The 22728-nt window shown below is 46.9% G+C and overlaps 1 protein-coding gene across 1 annotated transcript; it reads left to right on the top strand.

Annotated features, from left to right (window-relative positions):
- The first annotated feature begins 1992 nt into the window (after positions 1-1992).
- Positions 1993-22363, top strand: TXNDC5 (thioredoxin domain containing 5). The gene is made up of 9 exons (XM_040460569.1): positions 1993-2142; positions 6173-6278; positions 10214-10310; positions 12573-12688; positions 14874-14960; positions 15877-16017; positions 19021-19103; positions 20560-20689; positions 21923-22363. Exons 1-9 carry the CDS (start codon positions 2054-2056, stop codon positions 22043-22045), a joined length of 972 nt encoding a protein of 323 aa, XP_040316503.1. The 5' UTR covers positions 1993-2053; the 3' UTR covers positions 22046-22363.
- The last annotated feature ends 365 nt before the right edge of the window (positions 22364-22728 follow it).

A 22728-nucleotide genomic window follows, 5' to 3' on the forward strand; every position in this document is an offset into this window, starting at 1 on the left:
CCACTACATGGCACCTGTGGATGATCCATCACTAAGACATTGCCAGACATTTAGTACCCGTTAAGCATGTGCTGGTTACTGGAAATAAAGTTGTAAAAGGAACAGTGCTTGTCTTCACAGCACTTGAGCTGTATAACTTATATAACTTAATACAACTTAGGTATAATTCTGATTTTCCTTCACAATTATCTTCCAGAAAAGAGGGAATCACTTTGTAGTTGAGTTTCTTATAAAGCAAGGATTCTCTTAGCTGGCCAGGAAAGTGCTGCTTAGGGAAGACACATTAGCTTGAGGCAGACTTTTTTGGTGCTGCCTTTCAGTGCTTATAACGGAGGTCATCTGTCAGAAAAGTAAAGAGGCAAAGAAATGTAACACTGATTTTGTTGAAAAATTACTTTGAGGACATAGTGACCATTTTGAGTGTTGGGTATTCTTTATAAACAGGCATTTATTTTTTTTTTACGTTTATCTATTTATTTATTTGGGCGGGCAGGGGGAAGAGAGAGAGAGGGAGAATCCCAAGCAGGTTCTGCACCTTCAGTGACCTCGGGCTTGAACTCATGAAACTGTGAGATCATGACCAGAGCCAAAAATCAAGTGGGTGCTTAACTGACTGAGCCAACCACACACCCCTATAAGTAAGCATCTTAAAGATCACTTTGAAAAGCAGTACGGCAGCCAGTTTCTTTGTAGATACCATGAATATACATCAGGTGGAAAAAACAAAAAACACAACAAAAACTCCTACGTGCCATAATGCTACTGTGACTGCACCTGAAGCTTGAGATAAAGTTTCCATGCTGACTCATAGAGTATTCAAATATGGCACTACAGAGAGCTGATAATTAAAAAAGGTGATCAGTTATAGGACTGAAAAAGTAGATTTAGTGATGGACAAAATGCTGATGCTGTCAAGAAACGGGAAGAGTAGCAAGAAGCAATAATTCTAAGTTAATGTATTATTTTAAATGATAGGGGATTTTGGGGCGCCTGGGTGGCGCAGTCGGTTAAGCGTCCGACTTCAGCCAGGTCACGATCTCGCAGTCCGTGAGTTCGAGCCCCGCGTCAGGCTCTGGGCTGATGGCTCGGAGCCTGGAGCCTGTTTCTGATTCTGTGTCTCCCTCTCTCTCTGCCCCTCCCCCGTTCATGCTCTGTCTCTCTCTGTCCCAAAAATAAATAAACGTTGAAAAAAAAAATAAATAAATGATAGGGGATTTAAAAATGTACTCTCAAATTCGTACAGCGAATATCAGAAGTATACATTTGGTTGCATCAAACCGAGAAGTTGGGGTAGCCACAAACTTATCTAAAGTTTCTCATTGGGGAAAATGCAGAATTGAGTGAATTTTGAGGTTGCCTCGCGTTGGCAGATACTTAGTTATTTAGTAGAGAGTCCTGACTAAATAAAATAGGGGCGATTATGGCAGACAGTGTGAAGCTGCTGCAGTACAAGGAGAGCAAGGGAACTGTCCAGAAGAAGAAGAGAAGGGAATGGCATCAGACAGCCTGGGTAGTCAGAGCCGACTTGCTGGAGGAAGCGATACCCAAACCAGACCTGAAGGGCAAATAGGAATTTGCCATGTGGGCTTAGGGTGGAGGCGTCAGAGAGGGTGTGTACCAATGCCCGTGTGCAAGCCAGTCTGTCCCCCTTCAGAAAACCGCAAGTAGTTCAGTTTGGCTCCAGGTTAAACTGCAAGCAAAGGAGGGCAGCAGGTATACAGAGGTCAGATTGAGGTCAACAGGGGCCAGTTCAAGGAGGATCTGTCACAACACCTTGCTATGTTTCGGTTTCCTGCTGAGAACAATGCGGGAACTCTTTGGGGGGCTGGAGGCCGAGGAGTGAGGTTCTGTGGTAATTGTGAGGCATCCTTCCCTGCTGTAGTATAAAGAAAGGATCAGAAAGGTCCACTGCCGTATGGAAATGGGTGAAGAGGTGGCCCGGCACCCCCTGACCCGATATTCATTGTGCTTGCTCCCCTCCCCTTGTTCCAGGTGTGGACACTGCCAGCGGCTGCAGCCCACTTGGAATGACCTGGGAGACAAGTACAACAGCATGGAGGATGCCAAGGTCTACGTGGCTAAAGTAGACTGCACAGCCGAGTCAGATGTGTGCTCCGCCCAGGGGGTCCGAGGATACCCCACGTAAGTGGGAGGGCCCCGTGTTTCCCGTATGGGTCCAGGTTTTCCAGAGCCTTTTGCCAGCTGCACTTGGCTAAGGAACATTCAAGTTAAACTTCTGGTAAATTTTTATGTAGTTCTGAAGAGTGAGGAGATGATAAATGTAAGCAGGCAGTCCCTGGTGTCAGGGAGAGGTTATACTTAACACTGTCTTGTCTATATTAGATGTCTTTTTGTGCTGTATTTGGAAAGAGCCTTTCATTAATCAGTGTCGGGTTTCCTGTCTATAAGGGAATGTGTTTGTGAGACAGAAATGGCGGTCTCCATGGGGTCCTGTCAGGTTTGATGTTCACAAGTACCTTTATGCAACGAGCATACTTTGTCATCAATTTTACTTTGAGTTTTTGGTCACTCTGCTATACTTAAGCATCCTTCCTGGAGTAATTTTCCCATGTGACTAGCACAAGGGCTGTTTCTGTTGGAAAGAAAAGTGACAAACTGGAATATGGCAGTTCTGACCAGCGGTGCTACTTACTCTCTTGACAGTTAAAACAGGTTTTTTTGGTTTTAAGAAGTAGAAATTGAAACTGGCTTAACAAGCAATAGAGGGATGACTTAGAAAGCTGTGGAAGAGGCTCTGAGGCTCCCCTCCAAGGGCTTAGGGGCCAGTTTTTACCTTTACCTCCTTAATGTGACTTAACTTTCCAGCTCTGCATCTCTCTGTTGCCACGGTGGGCTCGGGCTCACTACCGATGGGCCCAGCTGGGGTGGAGTGTCCGCCCCAGACAGTCCTTGTGGCCAGAGAGGCAGGTACTGTAGGAAGACAGCAGTGCCCTCAGACCACATGGCAGGCGTTAAAATGAAGAGCTCTGCTCCAAAAAAGGGAAGAAGCTGTGTCCAAAAAGATGGGGGAGGGGCTGGCCACTGCGATTCCCCAAATATTTATTCAAATTGATGAATGAAGTAAATTCTTATAAAACCTGGGCCTGTCTTCAAACCCGAGGGGTGGCATGGAAAAGTGGAAGGAACTCTGGGTTGGAACCTAGAAGCCAGGTCTGAATCCCGGCTCTACTGTTTACTTATCATGCAGTCCTGGCCACGCTGTTTAACCTCTGAGTCTAAAGTAGGATGTTGATACCTTACCGCCCCCCCCCACCCCCACACCCCCACCACCCTCATTGTTGTATGAAATTACGTGTTTGTAAATACTGACCTCAGCATACTCAATAAATGTTAAAGTTTTCCCTTATGTTTAGAAATTTGGCATTTTCATAAAGGACACTGGAATTCTTGCTCTTTGGTGACTGCTGCTAATCCAAGTGCCATGATTCAAATCAGATCAACTACGATGTGTGCCTACGATAGGTACCATTGCCCTGTGGTTCATAGCATTGCCTTTAAAGTAAACGTAGCTTAGATGAGGGGCATCGCAAAGAAGCTGTCAGTGAGTAGTGGGACACACGGAGGAGGTAGATGTTTACCTGTTTGGAACCTGTTACTTTCAAGATACAAGGGCAACAGAGATGATTGGCTGAGGTGTCTACTGTTAAATAGCTGGCTGTGTGTGGCCATGTACACCACCAACCACACCACCAGGAAGTGAGACAGGACTGGTGATAGGCTGAGAAGGGCAAGTGTTAGGGGGCGCCAGAGGGGGCAGTAGAGGGTTCCACCAAAACCTGGTCATAGGAGCTCTCTGGCTACGACGTCAGTTACTCCATAGATGTTATTCACAGATTTTAAACGAGCCGCATTGGATCGTGTGTCCTGGTTTAGAAGATGTGGTATGTCCAAGAAAACCATGCACTGGTTTTGTGTTGTTAAAAAGAACTAGAATGAGTCCACATTATACTGAACATTGTTTGGCAAGGAACTTCTGTAACCCTCAGAGCCCTACACACAAGTGCCCGAGAACAGGTTGTTGTTTTTTTTTCCATAGAATGCAGGAGGCAGGGTGTGCTGCATTAAAACGAGTCACATGAGGGCACACATGAGGGCATTCATGCATTGACCTGGGTGAGCTTTTACTTCCTCTGAAACAGTACTCATGTCATAGAGATACATGAGTGAAAATGCCTGAGCGTGCACCGTGGGTCAGTGCATTCGCTTTTATGTCATTCTAACCCTGGTACCTTCAACTGAAATAAAGGATTGCACAGGGAGGGAGTTTGGGTTCCTATGTTCCTAGGGATGGCTCACTGTGCTTAGAAAAATGTTTTGAGGCCATGCTGTTGAGCCAGTAAGGAATCTTTATTATCTGGGAAACCGTGAGCCAGAGCAGGGCTGAAGGAGGTTTGCTAGGGCTGCCGAAGCTAAGCACCACAAACCACGTGGCCAAAGAGACCAGAAATTTATTGTCTCATAGTTCAGGAGGCCAGAAGCCCAACATTGAGGCATTGGTAGGGCCATGATCTCTCTGAAACTCGGAGGGGAACCCCTCTCTGCCTCTCCCTAGTGTCTGGTGGCTGCTGCAGTCTTTGGGGTTCTGTGCTTGTGTCTGCAGCACCCCAGTCCTCTGCCCTTACACGGCCTTCAGCCTCTGTGCATGTCTCTCTCTGGGTCCAAATTTCACCCTTTAAAAAGGATCCCAGCCATATTGGATTAGGTAGGGCCCATCCTCGTAACCTCATTTGAACTTGCTTGCCTGTATATAGATCCTATTTCCAAACAAGGTCACATCCTGAGGGACAGGAGGCTTGGACTTCAGCAGATCTGCTTTGGGGGACACAAATCAGCCAGTAGCACTGTCTCCTCAGTTGTGCTAGGATTTTGATCACAGATTTCCAGAGTGACCCATAAATGGAGATTTTTTTTCCCCCTTACAGTCTCCTTGAAAGAGAAACAGATCACCAGGAAAAGCAGATGCCCCTGTGGAGGTTTGGGAATAGCAGGAAAGTTTGGGGCTGTCCTTTAGGCTTGTACCCCAGGGCCCACTCCCTATCCCAGATGCCCTGAACAGACTGAAAGGTCTGTAAAGGAAGCTCTGATTTTATCCCCTAGGCTCTGTGAACCTAAGGAAGAACCCAGGCTTGGGCAGGATAAGAAGATTTCTAATCCAGTAAGAAGAAATTTAAAAAAAAAATTGTTTATTTTTGTTTTGCTCAGTGCACACCAAATCAGAAAAAGTCACAGGTTAGGTTTTACTGCATTTTAATGTTAGCAAAGAAATGAGGAATGGGTTTGGTAGTGCCTGTTCCTTCCTAGTAGTTTGAGGATCCACCTCCTTTTCCACTCTGAAGAGCTGTGGTGGGGGAGGTGCCTTCTGGAAGAGAGAGTTGGGGGTGGAGGAGTACATTAAGCATCTTCTAGCTCTGTGGGCATAACACGTTTCTAGAGCTTCCTGAGGTCCCAGGGGTGGGTGTGGGCATTCGTGATTGTGAGATCATTGGGGTTGCTTAAAGTGTTAAAGTTCACGAAGTAACGGATGTACTGGCCAAAATGGTGAGTTTAGCTTTTTGTTACAGTCGTAAAAGTAAAAGCTACTGAGGAAGCGGGGCACATATTCTTTATTGGAGGCACATTAGGGATGTCACCCTAAGTCCATCACAGGATCTTAGAGAGGGCAAGGCCTGTAAGCCTGTTGTGATTAAAGTGCTGATTCCGGCTAATGTGCTGGTTTTCTTGTACTGCTACGAAACTTCCTTCTAAGGCCTTTGGGGAGTTAGCTCTTCAAACCACAGTTCTGATATCTGCATATCTTGACTTCTGACACTCTGCTCCTGCACGTCGGGCTCCTATTGCCAAAGTCCACAGATGTGCCATAGAAGTGATAAGGATGTTTGGATGAACAGCTCACCAAAAAGTGCTCGTCTGTGTTTCTTTTCTTCTGTCAGTAGCCATATTCCCTGCCCCCACTCCTCCGTCCTGGACACCCTCTATTAAGTTTTATCTAGAGCGTATTTGTTGTATCAGAGGGCAGCAGGTCTGTGCCTGGCTGCGGTCCACTGATTGCCTCCCTGCACAAGCTTGCCCCCCGACGGGACAGCGCTGTCTACTCGGAGCACTCTGAAGGATTTAACAGTCTGTTCTGTCCTGTCCTCTGTCACCCTTTCAGCTTGAAGTTTTTCAAGCCTGGCCAAGAAGCTGTGAAGTACCAGGGTCCTCGGGATTTCCAGACACTGGAAAACTGGATGCTGCAGACGCTGAATGAGGAGCCTGCGGTGAGTGCACATGAGGCTTCCCTGCCTCCCGCCTGCTCTTTCTTCCTGTAGTTTCGGGGTAATAAAGAGGCCACTTCAGGCAAAAAAAAGTAAAGCTACCATTTCAAAGGAACTTTTTACTCTTTTAGAACTAATTGATGCTGTAAGTAAAAATGAACTTTTTTTCCCTTCTCAATTTTTGTTGATTTTGGTAAAATACACATAAACTTTACCATCTTAGCCACTTTGAGTACACAAATTCAGTGGTGCTAAGTCCATGCGCCCTGTTGAGCAGCCATCCCCACCACGCGTCCCCAGAACTCTTTGCACCTTGTAGAACTGAAACCATGTCCCCGTTAAACAACTCCCCAGCCTTTCCCCTCAGCCCCTGGCAGCCAGTCCTTCTACTTTCCGTCTCTATTTTCACTGCTCTGAGTATCTTGGTGGAAACAGATGAACTTTTGAAAAGCTTTTTATTAGGGAAATATTCAAACATGAACAGAAGTAGGAAGAGTCTTATCTTCGGTGCATGAGCGAGGAGCTGTGTAATGCAGATGGCCCCGTGTGCCTGCCCCCACCTTCCACAGTTACCCCCATTTTGCCCAACTTGTGTTATCATACCTGCCTTCCTAGCTCTTGTTTGGCTGCAGAGTCAGCCCTGGCAGAGTGTCATTTGTGAATATTCCAGTAGCATCTCACAGGTGCATGCTTCCCACTTCCTGACATAAACCTCTGGGCCAGTCTCGCATGTAATACAGTTACACTAATTTCTTAGCATCACAGGGTTGACTTGGGGTCCAGTCCAGGCCGGCTTTGGCCCTCTCCTGCAACCGCGAGCGGTACAGCAGGGTGACTCCCTCCTTGTCCTCTGCACTCTCAGTCCCCAAAGGTGCTCACTGGCCTCGCCAATAACCTAACGTAATAAATACTCGTAATACCGTCGGTGTCTTAATGGCCCTCCCTGCGCTAAGGGTAATATCAGGAAATGGTGGGAACCGTATGATTTCTGAGATATTTTTCAAAGATGTAGGTCTGTGTAGAGTTATACTAAGCGTTTATAACCGTCCCCCTCTCCAGTGGATGTTGGGAGCCTTGGTTTTGACCTGGAAGCACTCAGAATGCGTGGCACGTTCTGATTGGCGCAGAAGGCCCGCGGAGGCGGGGCGGATTGGCTGGTGTGTGGGCCCTGGCGGGGCAGGTCTGGAAAGACGAGGTGTCCGGTGCCACGTGTCTCTGGTGAAATAGAGTCTCTGGAGGCAGTTGTAATCCCGCAGTCCACTAAGGCTGCTTTGTTGTGTCAGGTGGGCTTTCGCGGATCCGAGGGTTGTCGGTGCCCATGCGCAGCTCCAGCGGTCTTTGGGGGGGATCCACTGCTCCCGGTGCCGTTTCCCGGGGTGCCTGTGTGGTCCTTCGGCTGTCCCCCGCATTCTCTGTAGATGTCGCTGCTTATCCAAAACCCACCTGCTTCTCAGGTGCTGCTTTACCTCACGTTTTACAAAGTCTATAACTGCGTGGTGAGGAGCGTTGGTGTTAGCGCTGAATAAGTGTCCAGCAGGGACTTCTCTAATTTTAGGTACCAGGGGAAGCCACAGACCTCTCAGGGAGTGAATTTGCATCTTTGTCATGGCAAGAGAGTTACATGAGCAGGTGGAACTTTCATGTCGATTTAAACTTAAAATTGTTTCCTCTGTGAAAAGTGCTCTGAGTGGAGGAAGCCGATTTTAAAGAGGGAGTAACAGTCTCAAAAAAAAAAAAAAAAAACCCCACTTACAATACTTGTTTTCCATTATTCCACCAAAAATCCAGTCTACTGTGAGGACGTTTTTTCAAGGAACCAGTAGCCCTTAACAGGATGGCAGAATGACTTCTCTGGTGCTTCAAGCTCCCGTTTTGAGGAGCGGCAGCCTCGGGGCAGGCTGGGAGGGACAGGGAGGCCCCGCCCCTGCTGGGGGCACAGTGTCTCCAGATGAAGGGCCATTGCTGCTTGGGGTCCACCTGCTGCCATATCCTAGTGTCAGAGCAGTAGGGATCTCAGGTCATTGCTGGAAAACAGTGACAATGTGCCTTCCTGTCAGAAAGTTCAAATAGTCAAACCTTATATTGCAAACCAAACATTTTTTTCAATTAGAATTTGCCTTTTATTGTACATGAAAACTTTTTAAAAAGTTCTCCATCTGTGTTTATACCTAAGTAACTTAATGTATGCATTTTTATATTTAAAGAGGATAAATTTAGAGTTTTCCCCTTAGTGTTATGGCAATATTAAAGAAACTCAAAGAAAAGAAACCCTGATGCTATATCTTAACTTTCTACTTCAACTTTTATATTTTCCTATTTGCTTCTGTATTTTTTTTCTTAAATAGTCATAATCACATAAACACAGTTCACTTTACTAGTGATATTTTTGTATAGTTATATCATCTCAACATTGGTCATATTTTATATTATGTGGATTTGCCATAATTCACCTCTTCTCTGTCAATGGATGTTTAGGTTGTGTGTATTTTTTCTATCATCAGAAATGCTTAAGGAGCATGTTTATTTTTGTAAAAGACATTTTTTTCTACTTTTGAGTGATGTTTTTAGAATATATTCCCAGACGTAAAATTGCCAGGCAAAAAAAAAAAAAAAAAAAAAAGAAAAGAAAAGAAAGAAAAAGCAAGACTACTTTTATGGCTCTTGATGAACATTGCCAGATTGCTTTCTTAAGAATCTGTAAGCTCACAGTCACCAGCAGGGCAAGACTGTACCCATTTCTGTGGTATACTGTGTTTTTGCCATGACTGCCGGGACTGCTCTGGTATCTGCCATAGGGCAGATAGTGACAGTGCCCCCTCCCCCCAAGTTTCATAAATGAGCATTGAACATCCTATAAAGGGTGATATACAGTGTTTTGCATTATTGGAACTCACTGTTTGCTTAGCCACCATTCTGTCGGGCATCTTTTCGTGTGGGTACTTAGCACTTGGAAAGTTTTGACAGGCCCGCAGCAGCAGAGAAAGCTTCACGGTGCTTTACGATTACAACTCTGCACAGCTTTGAGCTGTCAGCACTTTTTGAAGCTTTTAATAACTTGGCTATTCTTTCTCATAGAAACGTGTGAACTGCCAGATAAAAATTGAGTAATCTACATCCACGTGTCTATAGCAAAATGGTGATTTTTCTGATCCAGCCTCAGAAATTGAGAACTTTAGACTTGTGTCCTGTGCTAACTGCCTAGTTGTACACACTTGGTACCCGCTCAGGGACTGGCAGAAGCATCCTTTAAAAAGCCACTTCTCGCTCCTGCGTTACGTGTTTCTGTCCCAAGCTTCGTTGAGTGAATTAAGAAGCACAACTCAGGTCTGCTCCATGGTTTTCTCACTCTTGCGAGAAACAGTCACCATCTCTTCTGTCCCTTTACCAGTCCTTCACAGTTTGTTACCATTTGTGTGAACAGAGGATGGCCAGGCCCTCCTGTTCTCTGATGGTCTCTCGCTTTCCACTGTGTCTATCTTGCTATCTTTGTATTTTCAGGTACTACTTCCTTTAGAGCCAGTCTGTCAAGGATTTCATTTTGAATTCCATGTGGAATCTGAGGTCACGCTGCAAAGAACAGGGCAGTGTGCTTGTTTGGGGTGGGCCTCTCCTTCAGTTTGTCTGCTCTGTTCATCTGGGGACAGCGAAGAGCAAGTTGGGGTGGGGACAGGCATCCCTGGCTGCCTTGAGTGCCGATTCTGGAGCACTTCCTGGAGGTGTGGCTGGTGAGGGGCCTCCTGCTGAAGTGCCCAGACGATCTGACAGAGTTGGTTCCTGCCTCGGCCTCCCTTAACACAGCAGCATGCCCCAAGGGTTTGATGTAGCCAGATGAGGGAGGAGATCTGCAGAAGGTTCCAGACAGACACAGGTCACCTCCTCAGTTGGTTTCTCTATGTCTTCACATACAAACCCAGTGACTGTTGTTTTGTTTCTATTAGACACCAGAGCCAGAAGTCGAACCGCCCAGAGCTCCTGAGCGCAAGCAGGGACTGTATGAGCTCTCAGCAAGCAACTTTGAGCTGCACGTCGCACAAGGTATGGTGGGTGAAGCTCATGGGTGCTCACAGTGGGACGCACACTTTTAGAACCACTGACCATCCGTCACTCCTTGATTTGCCGGGCTCTTTCTTCCTGCCACTTGAGGGCTCGTGGTTACCATCTGTGCACTTAGCAGTGGTCTCTTCAGGACCCGTTAACGTCCTTGTACAGTGCACTTCCTCTTAGAAATCATTTCTCCTTTTGTCTCTCTGCTTACAGAAATGCCAGTTTTAATGCTAGTTAAAGATGTAAGTTTTGGAAAGCTCACAAAGCATGAATGGGCACGCTTAATTTGTATACTAGTTAGCGCATCCTTGGATAAGAAAGTATTTATTTATATTAATGTGAATCATATGCTTATTGACCAGAGGCAGAAACAGAAGTTTCTCTTATGTGTTCAAACTAGAATTTAATGGGACCATTTTAACGTGTGAATCAGAGTAGGTGTTCTTGACACTTAAAACGGTTTTTTGTACCACATCTCATTTTTTTTTGAAAACGCTCTCCTAAATAGTAAAATGATCTATATACGGTTTCTAACGTAAATAACACATAAGTCCTTTATTCACATGTTTCGGAACAATTGGCTCAGCACTGAATGACTTGAAAGCAAATTCAGCTTCCTTGTTGCTCTCCATTCTCAAATGCTGCCATGGAGAGAAGTCCTCCTGTAAGACTGGGCTGGAAACATTGTGAAAAGGGCTTAACATTATGTCTGGCCCTGTAACTTAATGCCCGCTGGGGGGTTGAACCCCCCCCCCCCCCAACTTAAGGTCTAAAATAACTTACTGTGATGCCTTCCTTTGTTTTCCCTTTGTGTTCAAGGTTGTTATTTGTACCAGGGCTCTGGGGGGGAGGGGGTGGTGGTGACAGTACAATTTCAGGGTGTTTTCCCCAGTAGGGGGTTCACTTTAGTTCCCATAAGCCCAGCTAGGACTCTCTCTAAGCAAATCGTGCCTGAAGGGCAGCATTGTGGAGATGCCACCTTGTGCTGCTCACATGAGGATCTGTCCTCAGAAAATGACAGTCACCTCTTGGCCTTAAAGCTTCCACTGATACTCTGGTAGGTTCCTTCCTGGACATCCTGTCTCCACCTCACAGCACAAGTTAGTGTCATTATCTGTCTAGAGAGGCATGGCTTCAACCTCATGGATCACTTGCTAGTTTTTTGAATCAAGTGTTTCACCAGTTCCCTCAAGGTGTCATTGCTGTGGGTGACAAAGCACTGCCATGAGCGTTTGGTGTGGCAGTGTCCTTCTGTGAGCCTACGTCACATTTTGATGACGTACTCACAACCTGATTGTGGTCTGGTCTCAGCCTGACATCTTTCAGGCCCTAGGCTGGTCAAGGCAGAACAGCCTAGAAAAAAATCTTCAGTATCCAAATGACGATGTTGTATGGATTTGGGTTTTTTTCTCCTAGCCAAGGCACTGATACTGTTTTTAAAACCTTCTGTTTTATTGTCAAACAAAACACAGACACAGAAAGCCCTCAAACGTAGGGCTTAGTGAGTTGTCATAGAGTGGTCAGCCTATAACCACCGTCCAGTTCAAGAAATGGCACTGCCAGTCACCCCGTGCCCTATCCAAGTCCCAGTCTTCCTGCCCTCAAGGAGGCACTTTCCTTGCTTTTCTTCATCATTCACTATCCAGATGTGCCTTCCTTACATTATAGTTTAATTTGTTCTTTATTTTACCTACGTCTCTCTTCCGTCTCAATCTACACGTTCCCCCAACATGTTTTTCTTCCTTGTATCCTTTTGCTGAGCACATAGGTTATTGGACCTGTAGAATTCCCCAGTCTCGACTCTGACAGCTGTGTCCCCATGGCATGGTTGAACATGTTTCCCTAGATCCGTTAACTTATCAGGGTTGCCAAATGCCGATAGTCTCATTAAAACATCCTTTCTTCATTGTTTTAGGGAGAGAAACTTGCCCTCATTTATCACATGCTTATCCAGTGGTGCAGTTTGTGTAAGAAAGGTGGGATAATTGCCTGATTCTTCCCGTTTGTTGCCAGTTCTTCAAATAATGTGTTGGTTCCCTGTTGTCCTCCAAAGATGACAAATTAGATTTTGTTTTGAGGATTGCTATGAGTTCATGGGTATATACTTACTTGATGGAGTCTCTTTTTTACCAGTTAAAGGGCTCATACTGCAGTTAGTTTTGCGAGAGGACAAAGATCAGATCCTTGCATTCGATCTTGAGTAAGGTATTAAGTCACTCCTTCTCCCTCCTCTGTCTTGGCTCTCCACTGAAGGCGACCACTTTATCAAGTTCTTCGCTCCGTGGTGTGGTCACTGCAAAGCTCTGGCTCCAACCTGGGAGCAGCTGGCTCTAGGCCTTGAACATTCTGAAACTGTCAAGATTGGCAAGGTAAGTGAAAGCCCTTATTAAACTGGAAATAGACCGCCTTTGGCTGGATTAATTAGCAGAGTGGCCCATTATTCATTCTGTGTGCAAAGTCGCAAACTTGATTTATTAATTCCATTTAGTGTGCCACTTGATAATTCATTTCACCTTCACAGATGGCAGCCTGGTTTCAAATGTGCTGGCTTTTCCACAGCCTAAAGATAAATTATGGCTTTGGCTCCTTTGTTTATTTTGAAGCAATGGCCAATTCTGAACTGGCAGCCCCAGAGCCCTTTCTGCAAAGATACGGGGCACAGCCTTCACGAATGTTCACTGGCCGGACTTGGAGGCCATCCACATTTGACTTCACCCAAGAGCTGTCCCCTAGAGGAGCCTCAGCCCTGTGCTCACAGAGGCATGCAGAAGGTCCCCCTCCAGTGAGCCCCAGCTTTCACTGCTGCCTGGGAGTCTTTCCAGCTTTCCCCACTTTGCAGAGAGAAGCCAGAAGTGGTGTCTAACAACTTCTGTATAAGTGGATTTTCTGGAAATCTCCAGAGCAGCTCCCGGGCCATCAAGCACTTTTCATCTCACCCAGCCTTTGGCATCCACCAGACATCCAGGCATGGGTTTCCTTTTATAAAGATCTCATGTTTTACTTTGCCAAAGGCCTGACTTGTATACAGAAGGAATGCTGCGTTTCCAGAACTGCAGCTCATGAGATGATCTGCCTGGGACAGGGAGATGGCCAAAAGCACAAGCTTAGGGTCCAGGCAGACCTGGCTGGCCAGCCTTTTTGACAGCTTCTCCACACCTCAGTGTCCCCTTTGCAAAACCACAATAAGACCTAACTGGGGCGGGGGGAGGTGGCGCGGGGAGAGTATGGAAGTCAGATGCTCAGTACGATGTTTGGCATGAAGCAGATGCCTGGTAAGTTGTAATAGTTGTCGTTCAATGGATTTTCACTGTTGCCTATTAAACACTTTTATTTTTTTAATGTTCGTATGTTTTTGAGAGAGAGAGAGAGAGAGAGAGTGATCAGGAGAGGGGCAGAGAGAGAGGGAGACACAGGCTTCAGGCTCTCAGCTGTCAGCACAGAACCCGACGCGGGGCTCAAACTCACGAATGGTGAGATCATGACCTGAGCCGAAGTCGGATACTTAACTGACTGAGCCGCCCAGGTGCCCCATTGTTAAACACTTTCAATTATGTATTCTAGTTATATGTGTTCTTATAATTTTATATTTATTGAACATATCGTGGAAGTAGTCATAATTTTCTTGTGTTCTATCCTCCCCATTCCTTATATCCTTACTTTAAACTATTTTATGAATTGTCATGGGTGATTATTTTCAGGTCATGTCTGTAGAGATTTCTAGTAGAACCAGGTGTGAGCCGACACAGTCTGCCCATGCGGGCTGTGGCCTCCGTCTCCGGACATGTGTGCGGCTGGCTTAGACTGGACTCTGAATGCCCCCCACCCAGACTTCAGGCTGGGGCTTCCTGTGCTTCAGTTTAATACTTTAACTGCCGACTTCAGTCTTAGGTGTGAATGTAATATTTTTATCCTACTTTGTTGATATCCTGAAAAACAACAACTTAGTATCCCACATAGCTGATTTTAACATCAGTAGAAAATCAAAGAGAAGTGACTTAGGATAAACGGTTTCATGAAAATGTTGAACATGCAGAATCTTGATAAGATTTAAGTGAAACAAATTTAAAGAGCTGTAATAGTTGAGCTTATGGAATTCAGAACATATAATCACCTTAATTTGATATCTTTTGAGTTATCTTTATTTTATACTGAATACTCCTGTTTCAAAACTCCTTAAGTGTGAACATGAGAATAAATATCGCAGCTGGTGTTGGTGTGGGCCTCTCTCACCGACGGCCAGGCCTCCCCTCCCCAGATGTCAGGCTAGGCTCCCCTTCTCCATCTGCTAACATGCTCCAGGTAAAATGTTGCTTCCTAAAAATTGGCATTTTTAAGTGAGATAAATAAGTCATGTCTCTCAAACAAATCCCATCCCCCTGCTCCCTTAGCTCAGGTGTATTTTGGGGTAGGTTTTAGGAAGTCTCTCCCCAAAATGCCACTTGCTGGCAGAGATGCTACAGATGAAGTATGTAAAGTACTGAGTGCCCAGTGATCCATTTAGCAGGGAGGCTCACGAAGAAAGGAACTGAGAATCTGGTCTTACTTTATTTTTAGGTCGACTGTACGCAGCACTATGAACTCTGTTCAGGAAACCAGGTTCGTGGCTATCCCACTCTTCTGTGGTTCCGAGATGGTCAAAAGGTACGTACGTCTTCAGGTCCTGGTATCAAGACCAAGTGCTTCTCTTAACCACAGTGGGCTGTTGCCAGTATGAATTGTTTGGGCACTGGTTTTGTTTTGTTTTGTTTTGTTTTTTAATTTTTTTTTTTTTTTTTTGAGAAGAGTGCATGAGTATGCATGTGTGTGTGAGCAGGGGAGGGGCAGAAGGAGTTTTTTTTTTAAGTTTCATTTCATCTGAGAGAGCACGAGCACGAGTGGAGGAGGGACAGAGGGAGGGAGGGAGAGAGATAATCCCAAGCAGGCTTTGCACTGTCGGCATAGAGCCTGACTCGGGACTTGATCTCACAAACCGTGAGATCACGACCTGAGCTACAACTGAGAGTTGGACACTTAACCAGCTAAGCCACCCAGGTGCCTGGGACACTGGTTTCAAGGCATACATAATCAACAAAAACGTCTTGGCCTCAATTAGTAAGATTTGGGTAGTTGACAAAAACGGTCAGTTGTCCTGCTATTTTGAAGCATTCCCATCGGCTGAGGTTAGCACTAGAATAGCTCGGGCGTACCGCCGGCTGTAGCTGTGCTCTGGCCACAACCGTTGAGTGGAGTCAACACTGGCTCCCGGTCACTGGCGCTCACTCCCACTCTCCTGTCTATCCCTGGCCGATGGTCAGCTTCTCAGCACACCAGAGTCGGCCCCAGTGGTGACTCTGGGCTCTGCAGGAGGCTTCTCTCCCCAAAGCTGAGGTGTTTGGTTTGTAACGTGCACTCTCGTGTGAATATGAGCGTGCGAATGCTGCCCAGTCCCCACCGCCAGGGTGACGGCATCAGTGGAGGTCTCATGGGGGTGAGTGGGGTCGGGACGAGGTTTGAGCGATTCAGAACACTTAAGTGTACTAACCTGACAGCATTTTTGTGCGGCCCTTACCTTGGACAGATTGACCAGTACAAAGGCAAGCGGGATTTGGAGTCCCTGAGAGAGTATGTGGAATCACAGCTGCAGAGCACGGAGCAGGGGGCCCCGGAGGCTGTCGAGCCGTCAGAGGCCCCAGTGCCAGCCACTGAGCCCGCGGCCAAGGTGGGTGTCCGCTGCGATCAGGAGCGCCGGGGGTGGCCCACCACCTCCTGCCCACAGAGGACGCTCTCCTCAAATGCTTTGCACAGAACGGCAGTTGGGGGTCAGCAGAGAGTAGTTCAGATGGTTGGCCTGAGGCTGACTTTTCAACGTGAGACATTTCTTTCAGCCACTTTTAACATGCTTGTAAGGGGTAAACCTGGGAGCTCCTCTGAAATAAACGTGAGACAAATCCTAGGAGTATTTGGCGTCAAAAGCTCTGGAAAAGTCGTCCCTTTTTGAGTCAGTAATCCCTGTACTTGAGGGCATGTGCTACCTGAAAGTTTGGCTGCTGTTAGGCCCCCGTTTCTGTCCATTTCCACCACCTGCTACAGTAATTTGACTTTCACTGTGTGGTAAAGGCCCCTGAAAGGTCTGCAGCAGGAAAGATGTACACGTTGGAACTGAAAGGCACATTGCCCGAGGACATTTAGTTTGCTTAGGCAGGCAGTCTCTGACTTACTGTGCTGTTGTCTTCATTCACCCAGTGGAAGGTTTCAGATCCACTTGTTCTGCATTTATCGAGCCCGTTACATTTCAGACACTGTCCCAGGCCACCAGGAAACAAAGGCAAATAATAAGACTCTTTCCCTACCTGTGAAGGGTACCTGGTCTAGAGGGGAGACAGATGAGAACTTGGAGAAGCAGATGTCCTAGGTGTGTGACCCAGGAGTGTGCAGGCCCAGTCATGATTGGGGCAGGCAGGCAGGAAATGTCACTTGAAGAGCTGAAAGGCAAATTGGTAATTGCTGCAGAGACGTGGTGGACGTGGAGAGAAAAGACTTGTCTGAGGAAGAGCGTGAGCAGAAGCGCGTTAGTGTAATCGGCTGGGCGTATTTGGGGCAGGGCCAGCCGTCAGCTGGAGGGAAGGGGGTGAAAAGGACAGGGGGTGCGGTGCAGGATGCCAGAGAGGGGAGGTGGATCATAGAGGACTTTGTCGGCCAGCCAAGGATTTTGAGCTTCATCGTATATTTATAGGGATCCAGCAGAGGGTTTTGAGCAGATTTGAATTTTAGATGACTGGCAGAAAGAGATGGAAAGTATGAAAGGGAGGGGAAGTCAGTGTATTAGGCCAAAATGATGATGAGACCCCGAAACTAAGACTGTGACAGAGGGTGGAGACCAGGAGACAGCAAGCGTAAGGAGCCTCACCCTCCTGAATACAGTCGGGCAGGTGGGGTGAGGAGATGACCAGAGTTGTGGCATACCTGGTGGTCAAGGGCACCAAGCGTGAGAGAAGGACTGAGGGGCGGGGGGAAGGGAGGTGATCAGGTCAGTTTTCAAGTTGCTGATTTTCAGGGCTGTGGTGGACATTCAGGCGGAGATGTCCGGTGGACAGTTAAGTAGGACTCGGGAACTGAAGCAGGAAGGATATGTGCACTAGAAGGGTAGCCTTGGGCGTCAGCCGATGCTGAAGCCATGGGTGAAAAGATTTTTCAAAGGGAGTCAGGGAATGTTTTCCAGGAAAACAGAGCTTGGTTTCCTAGCTAAGAACCCTAAGGCCTATTTGTCAACAGATTTCCAAGCAGAATACTTAAGTTGCTACATCAATTTACACCAAGCCCTTAGCTGGGACACCAGGATACAGTGGGCAGGGGAAGGGGCAGCATGCCCTCATTCTGCGAGGCCAGAGCAGTGAGTGTGCAGATGTGTGTGACCACCCTCCTCCCGGCCCCCCCAGTAATTCTTGAACCCTCAGCATTTACATAGCAGATCCTGACTTGCTGGGACCATCGCTCCCTGAGCCCTAGTTGTTTGGAATTGGAAATAGACAGTCATCCACTCCCTCCTCGTGGAGTGGGGACAGGAATGGGCCTCCTTGCCCCGTACAGCCCATGCCTTAGTTGGACTCTTAGGTTGGGGACTTGCCTAGGTGTTAGTTCAAAGTCGGAGCTTTGGTTTAAGAAGTAAACGAATGATTCTGCAGTAGCTGCGACCACATACGTTGGAGGGGACTGTGTCACGGTGGTTCTAAAGGTCACCATCCCAAATTGAATGTAATTATACACTGTGGATGTTTTCATCAAACACAGAACAGTTTCTATTTATAACACAGTTTTCCAGCAGTAAGTAGGTCTTTCAGTGAGCATGGCGTCATGTTTCTGGACATAAAGAAAGATGGTAGTGTTCTACAATGGGCCCCTTGGCGGGCTTCGCCTCCGAGTCACTGACACGCGTTACTCGATGCCAGACTCAAGCGGAGCAGCCCTGGTATGTTTAGCCACATGATAAATCATCATATTCTTGCTCTCGTGAGAGAATCACAGATCCATTTCTGGAGAAACCCAGGAACATAATTCTGCAAAGAATTGTAAAGACCAAATTGCTTTAGAGCAGGCTGCCTCATGGCACCTTTCCCCTACATTCTCCAGCCAGAGCTTAGATGAACAGTTTGCACGTTTACTTTGAATTTAAGAAGCCTAGGATACGTAAAACACGTATCCTTGCCTGTGGTCTTGCCACTGTCGACTCTGAAGGCAGTACACAGAGAAGGGAACTTGTGCACATCCACGTGCTAGGAGAGCGGTAGGGTCACTTCGAAAAGACAGCAGGTGCACGCACATCAGGTGAGCCAGTGAGTCGGTGTCTGGGACTCTCCAGTCGGCGTCGGAGGCTCTGGGCCGGAGAGGTGCACACTGTGGCACAGGCCACACACAGCCAACTGGTTCACACCATGGAGCCCTGAATGACAGCAGCCACACCTGAGCCCCTCTTCCCCCCGCAGTGGCCGGGGAGGACTGTGTCCTGCCACCTCCTCGAGGCATCTCCTGGGCTCAGGACCTTGGGGACCTACCTGTGGTGAATCATTGTCCCTTCTTGTGTAGCTTGTGAAATGCACGTTGTACAGGTATCTCCGTGTGACCTTGGAGCATGTACGGTAGCACTGTTAAAAGATTATTGATTTGTATTTCTGTAATCCCTGCTCTAAGTGATGCCTTGAAACTGTGGCCTTTCCCTCCCCTGCAGGGCACCCTGTTGGCACTCACGGAAAATAACTTCGATGACACGATCGCAGAAGGAATAACCTTCATCAAGTTTTATGCTCCATGGTAAGTGGCCGTTGTCTCAGTGCACTTGAGCCCCATCAGAGTTCTCTGCTCATTAGGCACCGCTCTAGACTCGATGTTGGGCCTAGATGTTGCTACATTTATACATAGGTTAGGTTCTAGGAAATGAGGAAAGGTTATTGTTTGCACCTATATTCAGGTATGTTGAAGTTCGGTTTGGTGGTACTCATGAAGTTATTTATAGAGAATGAGGCCAGTTTATTTTAAAATTCAGTCTGTTTTGGAGAAAACATGACAATGTGACAATAGAGAATTAGGATGGCCATATAAAAGTTAAGCTTTGTGGTATCTGCCCTTGTCCAGATAGATCAAACATCCATATCACGATGTAGCTTTGCTCCTTAGTGTCTGAGACGTTGTAGAGAAATCCCATGGGGCTCCTGGGCAGCCGTCCTATATGTTACCCAATTACCCGAACCTTCCTGCTGCATGGTCCTCAGAGACCGGAGCAGAGAGGGCGACACCAACTTTGTGCCCAAGGCTCCCTGAAGTGGGGCAGGTGACAGGTGCCAAGAGTCACCTGCACTGCTGTAACTCTGCATGTCCTTTCTTTCCTTTGAATCTCTGTTTTCTGAGCTGTAAAACGGGAAGAGTGCTTTGTCTTCACAAACAATCCGCTTAGAAAAGCACGGTCTCAAGGAGAGTGTTAGGTTTTGTTTCTAAACACGAACAAGTAAGGTCCAGTGTGTCACTTCTGCTCTTCGGTTTGTTTTCATTCCGGGTATTGATGAGAAACCACAGGGGCAGAGAAGAGAAGTCAGGGAGCACGCGACTCACAGGAGTTGTACAACTTTTGTTCTTAAAGAATAGAAACACTAGTCAATAACACCTTTAAATCTATTATTTTCTTTTTTTTTTTTTTTTTGAACCTAAGCCATATAGACCAAGTGTGAGGACAGAAGATCCCCTTTCAGTGAAGGGGTAAAGTGCTGGGGAAGGGGAGGGTTTGCACAGAACTTGGCTCGGACTTCACTGCTCACAGCGAATGGATGACGTTTCAGGGAAGCTTTCAGGCTGCTCTGACATTTTGAGACCACAGCAATCAAATCTAAAATGAAATGTCTTTAAAAGAAGTTTTTGGTGTCCATTTTCTTTTCTGTTCATCAACTCCTGCTCATGGTGCACTTGGTTCATTCATAATCCAGCTAGCTCAGTTTACCACATCCTGGAAATGGTCTCAGAATCTAAACTTGCTTCCAGACCAGCCTGTTTCCATTCAGTTCTCCAAAAGCCTACTTTGGATGGGCTTCGAATTCCGTGTCTGGGACAGAGGAGGAGGAAATGTTAGCGCACCCAGGGGGGAATCTGATATCTTACACATTTCTAGGCAATTGCGGACTGCCTCGTACAGAAGAAACAAGGCTTGGCTCGGCAGCTGGATTTAGGTGAGTGAGCTTGAACCAAGACTTCAATAAAGCTGTCGTTGTCCTATTCCTAGGTGTGGTCATTGTAAGAATCTGGCTCCTACTTGGGAAGAACTCTCTAGAAAGGAATTCCCTGGTTTGGCAGAGGTCAAGATTGCGGAGGTGGACTGTACTGCGGAACGGAATATTTGCAGCAAGTACTCGGTGGGTACATGCAGAAGAAAACCCTCCCGGGGACCCTGAGTATCAGGAGCACGCCCACATGGAGCTGTCATCTGGTGTGGTGGCCTCAACCAGGACAAACCACAGGGCCCTCGTCGTCTTTGCGAAGCGCTCCTTGTGTCCTTTTGAGGCTGTTGCTTCATTTTCGTTTTGAAAAGCAAAAGAGATGCTCTGCCCGAGGAAGGGCTTTCTTCTCCCACTGGTTACACACCTCTCAAGGGGGACTTGAAGCCTTGCTGTCTGCATAGAAGGCTGGGCGGTAACAAGAAGGAGGTGCCACCTCGGCACGGCCACTTGCTGGCTGAACAGTCAGCTGACTTGCAGCCTCGTCTCAAGCCCCTAAGTGGCTTATTGTTCAGCCCTGAGCGTGTCTTAAAGTACAGTGGTTGAGTAAGGGAAACCCCTGACTTCTGAAGGGACTATCCCAGCCAGCCAGGCTTCCACTTGGTTTTGTCCTGAAGCGTTGCCTTCTTTCTGAGCTGCTAGCACAGTCTGATAGCCCAAAAGGTTTGTAGTTCACATTTTTGCTTTTGTGCGGTTTTCTTAAAACATCTGGGGGCTCTGGAGTTCCCTCATTAGATTGAGAATAGGTGCAACACAGACGTCATTTACTCATCACTCGAAGGTGCCATTTTTTCTGGTGCCTTAAAGCCTTAGAAAAGAGCTGGAGATGTATATTCTTGTGACTCCGCGGGGGCCACAGAGTGGCTGGGCATCAGCAGGGGGCTTGTCAGAAATGCACAGTCAGGCCCCACCTGGACCTGTGGCATCAGAATGTGTCTGTTCACTGGGTGCCCAGGTGGTGGCATATGCACGGAAGCTCCAGAAGCTGTACTTCTGGGTAAAGTCCTTCCTTTGACACTAATCCTGAATGTGCTTTTGAATTGGAAGGCGAATAACCCCGAGGCTTTGCTTTCTTGTACTTTTTAAATGGTCTGCACCTTTTAAAAATTTAACCATGGGGGTGCTGTGCTGACAGCTCAGAGCCTGGAGCCTGCTTTGGATTCAGTGTCTCCCTCTCTCTCCCCTGCTCACGCTCGCTTGCTCTTTCTCAAAAATTCACATTAACAAAAATTTTTTAACTTAACCATGAACTTCTCTGGTTACAACTTTAGGAGTTTTTTTTGGCAGGGGGTGGTGGTGGTGGTTTATCTCAGAAGCAATTTGTATGTGACCTGGACCACTGGTCTTCATACTTTTTTTTTTTTTTTGAAGGTACGAGGCTATCCCACATTGCTGCTTTTCCGCGGAGGGAAAAAAGTCAGTGAGCACAGTGGAAGCAGAGACCTTGACTCGCTGCACCACTTCGTCCTGCGCCAGGCAAGGGATGAGCTGTAAAACCCAGTCCCAAGTCGCCCGGCCACCCGTGCCCAGGGTGTGGGAGCTGAATTGTGCAGGTGTGGAGTTTCACATGGTGGTTTTTCAGAGAGCTGAATGTACTAAACTTGTGGTATCTTCTTTGTGTGTGTGATTTTTAAGGCAACACACTCTACAAATTCTTTATTAAGTTTCTCTAAGTAAACACGTAACTCATGATCCCTTCGCAAACAATATTTTCAGTGGCGATCTGTCGTCCCCTTTACCTTTCTCTTGATGAATCTAAATGGTTTCCTTTGAGACTAAAATAGAGTTGAGAAAAATCAAATTGCTCAACTACTTTTGGCTCCTGAGTGATTCTGGTGAAAGTATCATCTAAAGCATCATTTGTGAACTGCCCACAAGTTCTGGAAAGGTGGCAGTATTGATATTCTGCTGATTTTAAGGTCAGAACGGACTTGTTAGTAAGGTGGTTGGTCAGTAACTTGGAGCAGATCTAAACACAGAAACCCCACACCTCTGGAAGATACCTTCACGTCCACCCCTGGCTTTGCTGTTTCTGTTAATACTACTCTCATCGCGAGAGGTCAGCCATAATGAAAGCAATGGTACTTCTGACGTGTGCCTGAGTAAGACAATGCTGGTGCCATAATGTGTGTGTGTGTGTGTGTGTGTGTGTGTGTATGCTTCTGTTTGTTACTCAC

Source organism: Herpailurus yagouaroundi, unplaced genomic scaffold (genome assembly GCF_014898765.1).
Source record: "Herpailurus yagouaroundi ecotype Mexico unplaced genomic scaffold, PumYag 250, whole genome shotgun sequence".
In the NCBI taxonomy this organism is placed as follows: domain Eukaryota; kingdom Metazoa; phylum Chordata; class Mammalia; order Carnivora; family Felidae; genus Herpailurus; species Herpailurus yagouaroundi.

What these genes read in the sequence shown, in the direction of transcription:
- TXNDC5 (XM_040460569.1), top strand. Translation starts at nt 2,054, where the DNA reads ATGGAGGATGCCAAGGTCTACGTGGCTAAAGTAGACTGCACAGCCGAG. An exon ending in CGCTGAATGAGGAGCCTGCG is followed by an intron (nt 6,279 to 10,213) that starts GTGAGTGCACAT and finishes TGTTTCTATTAG; the next exon opens with ACACCAGAGCCAGAAGTCGA. An exon ending in ATATTTGCAGCAAGTACTCG is followed by an intron (nt 20,690 to 21,922) that starts GTGGGTACATGC and finishes TTTTTTTTGAAG; the next exon opens with GTACGAGGCTATCCCACATT.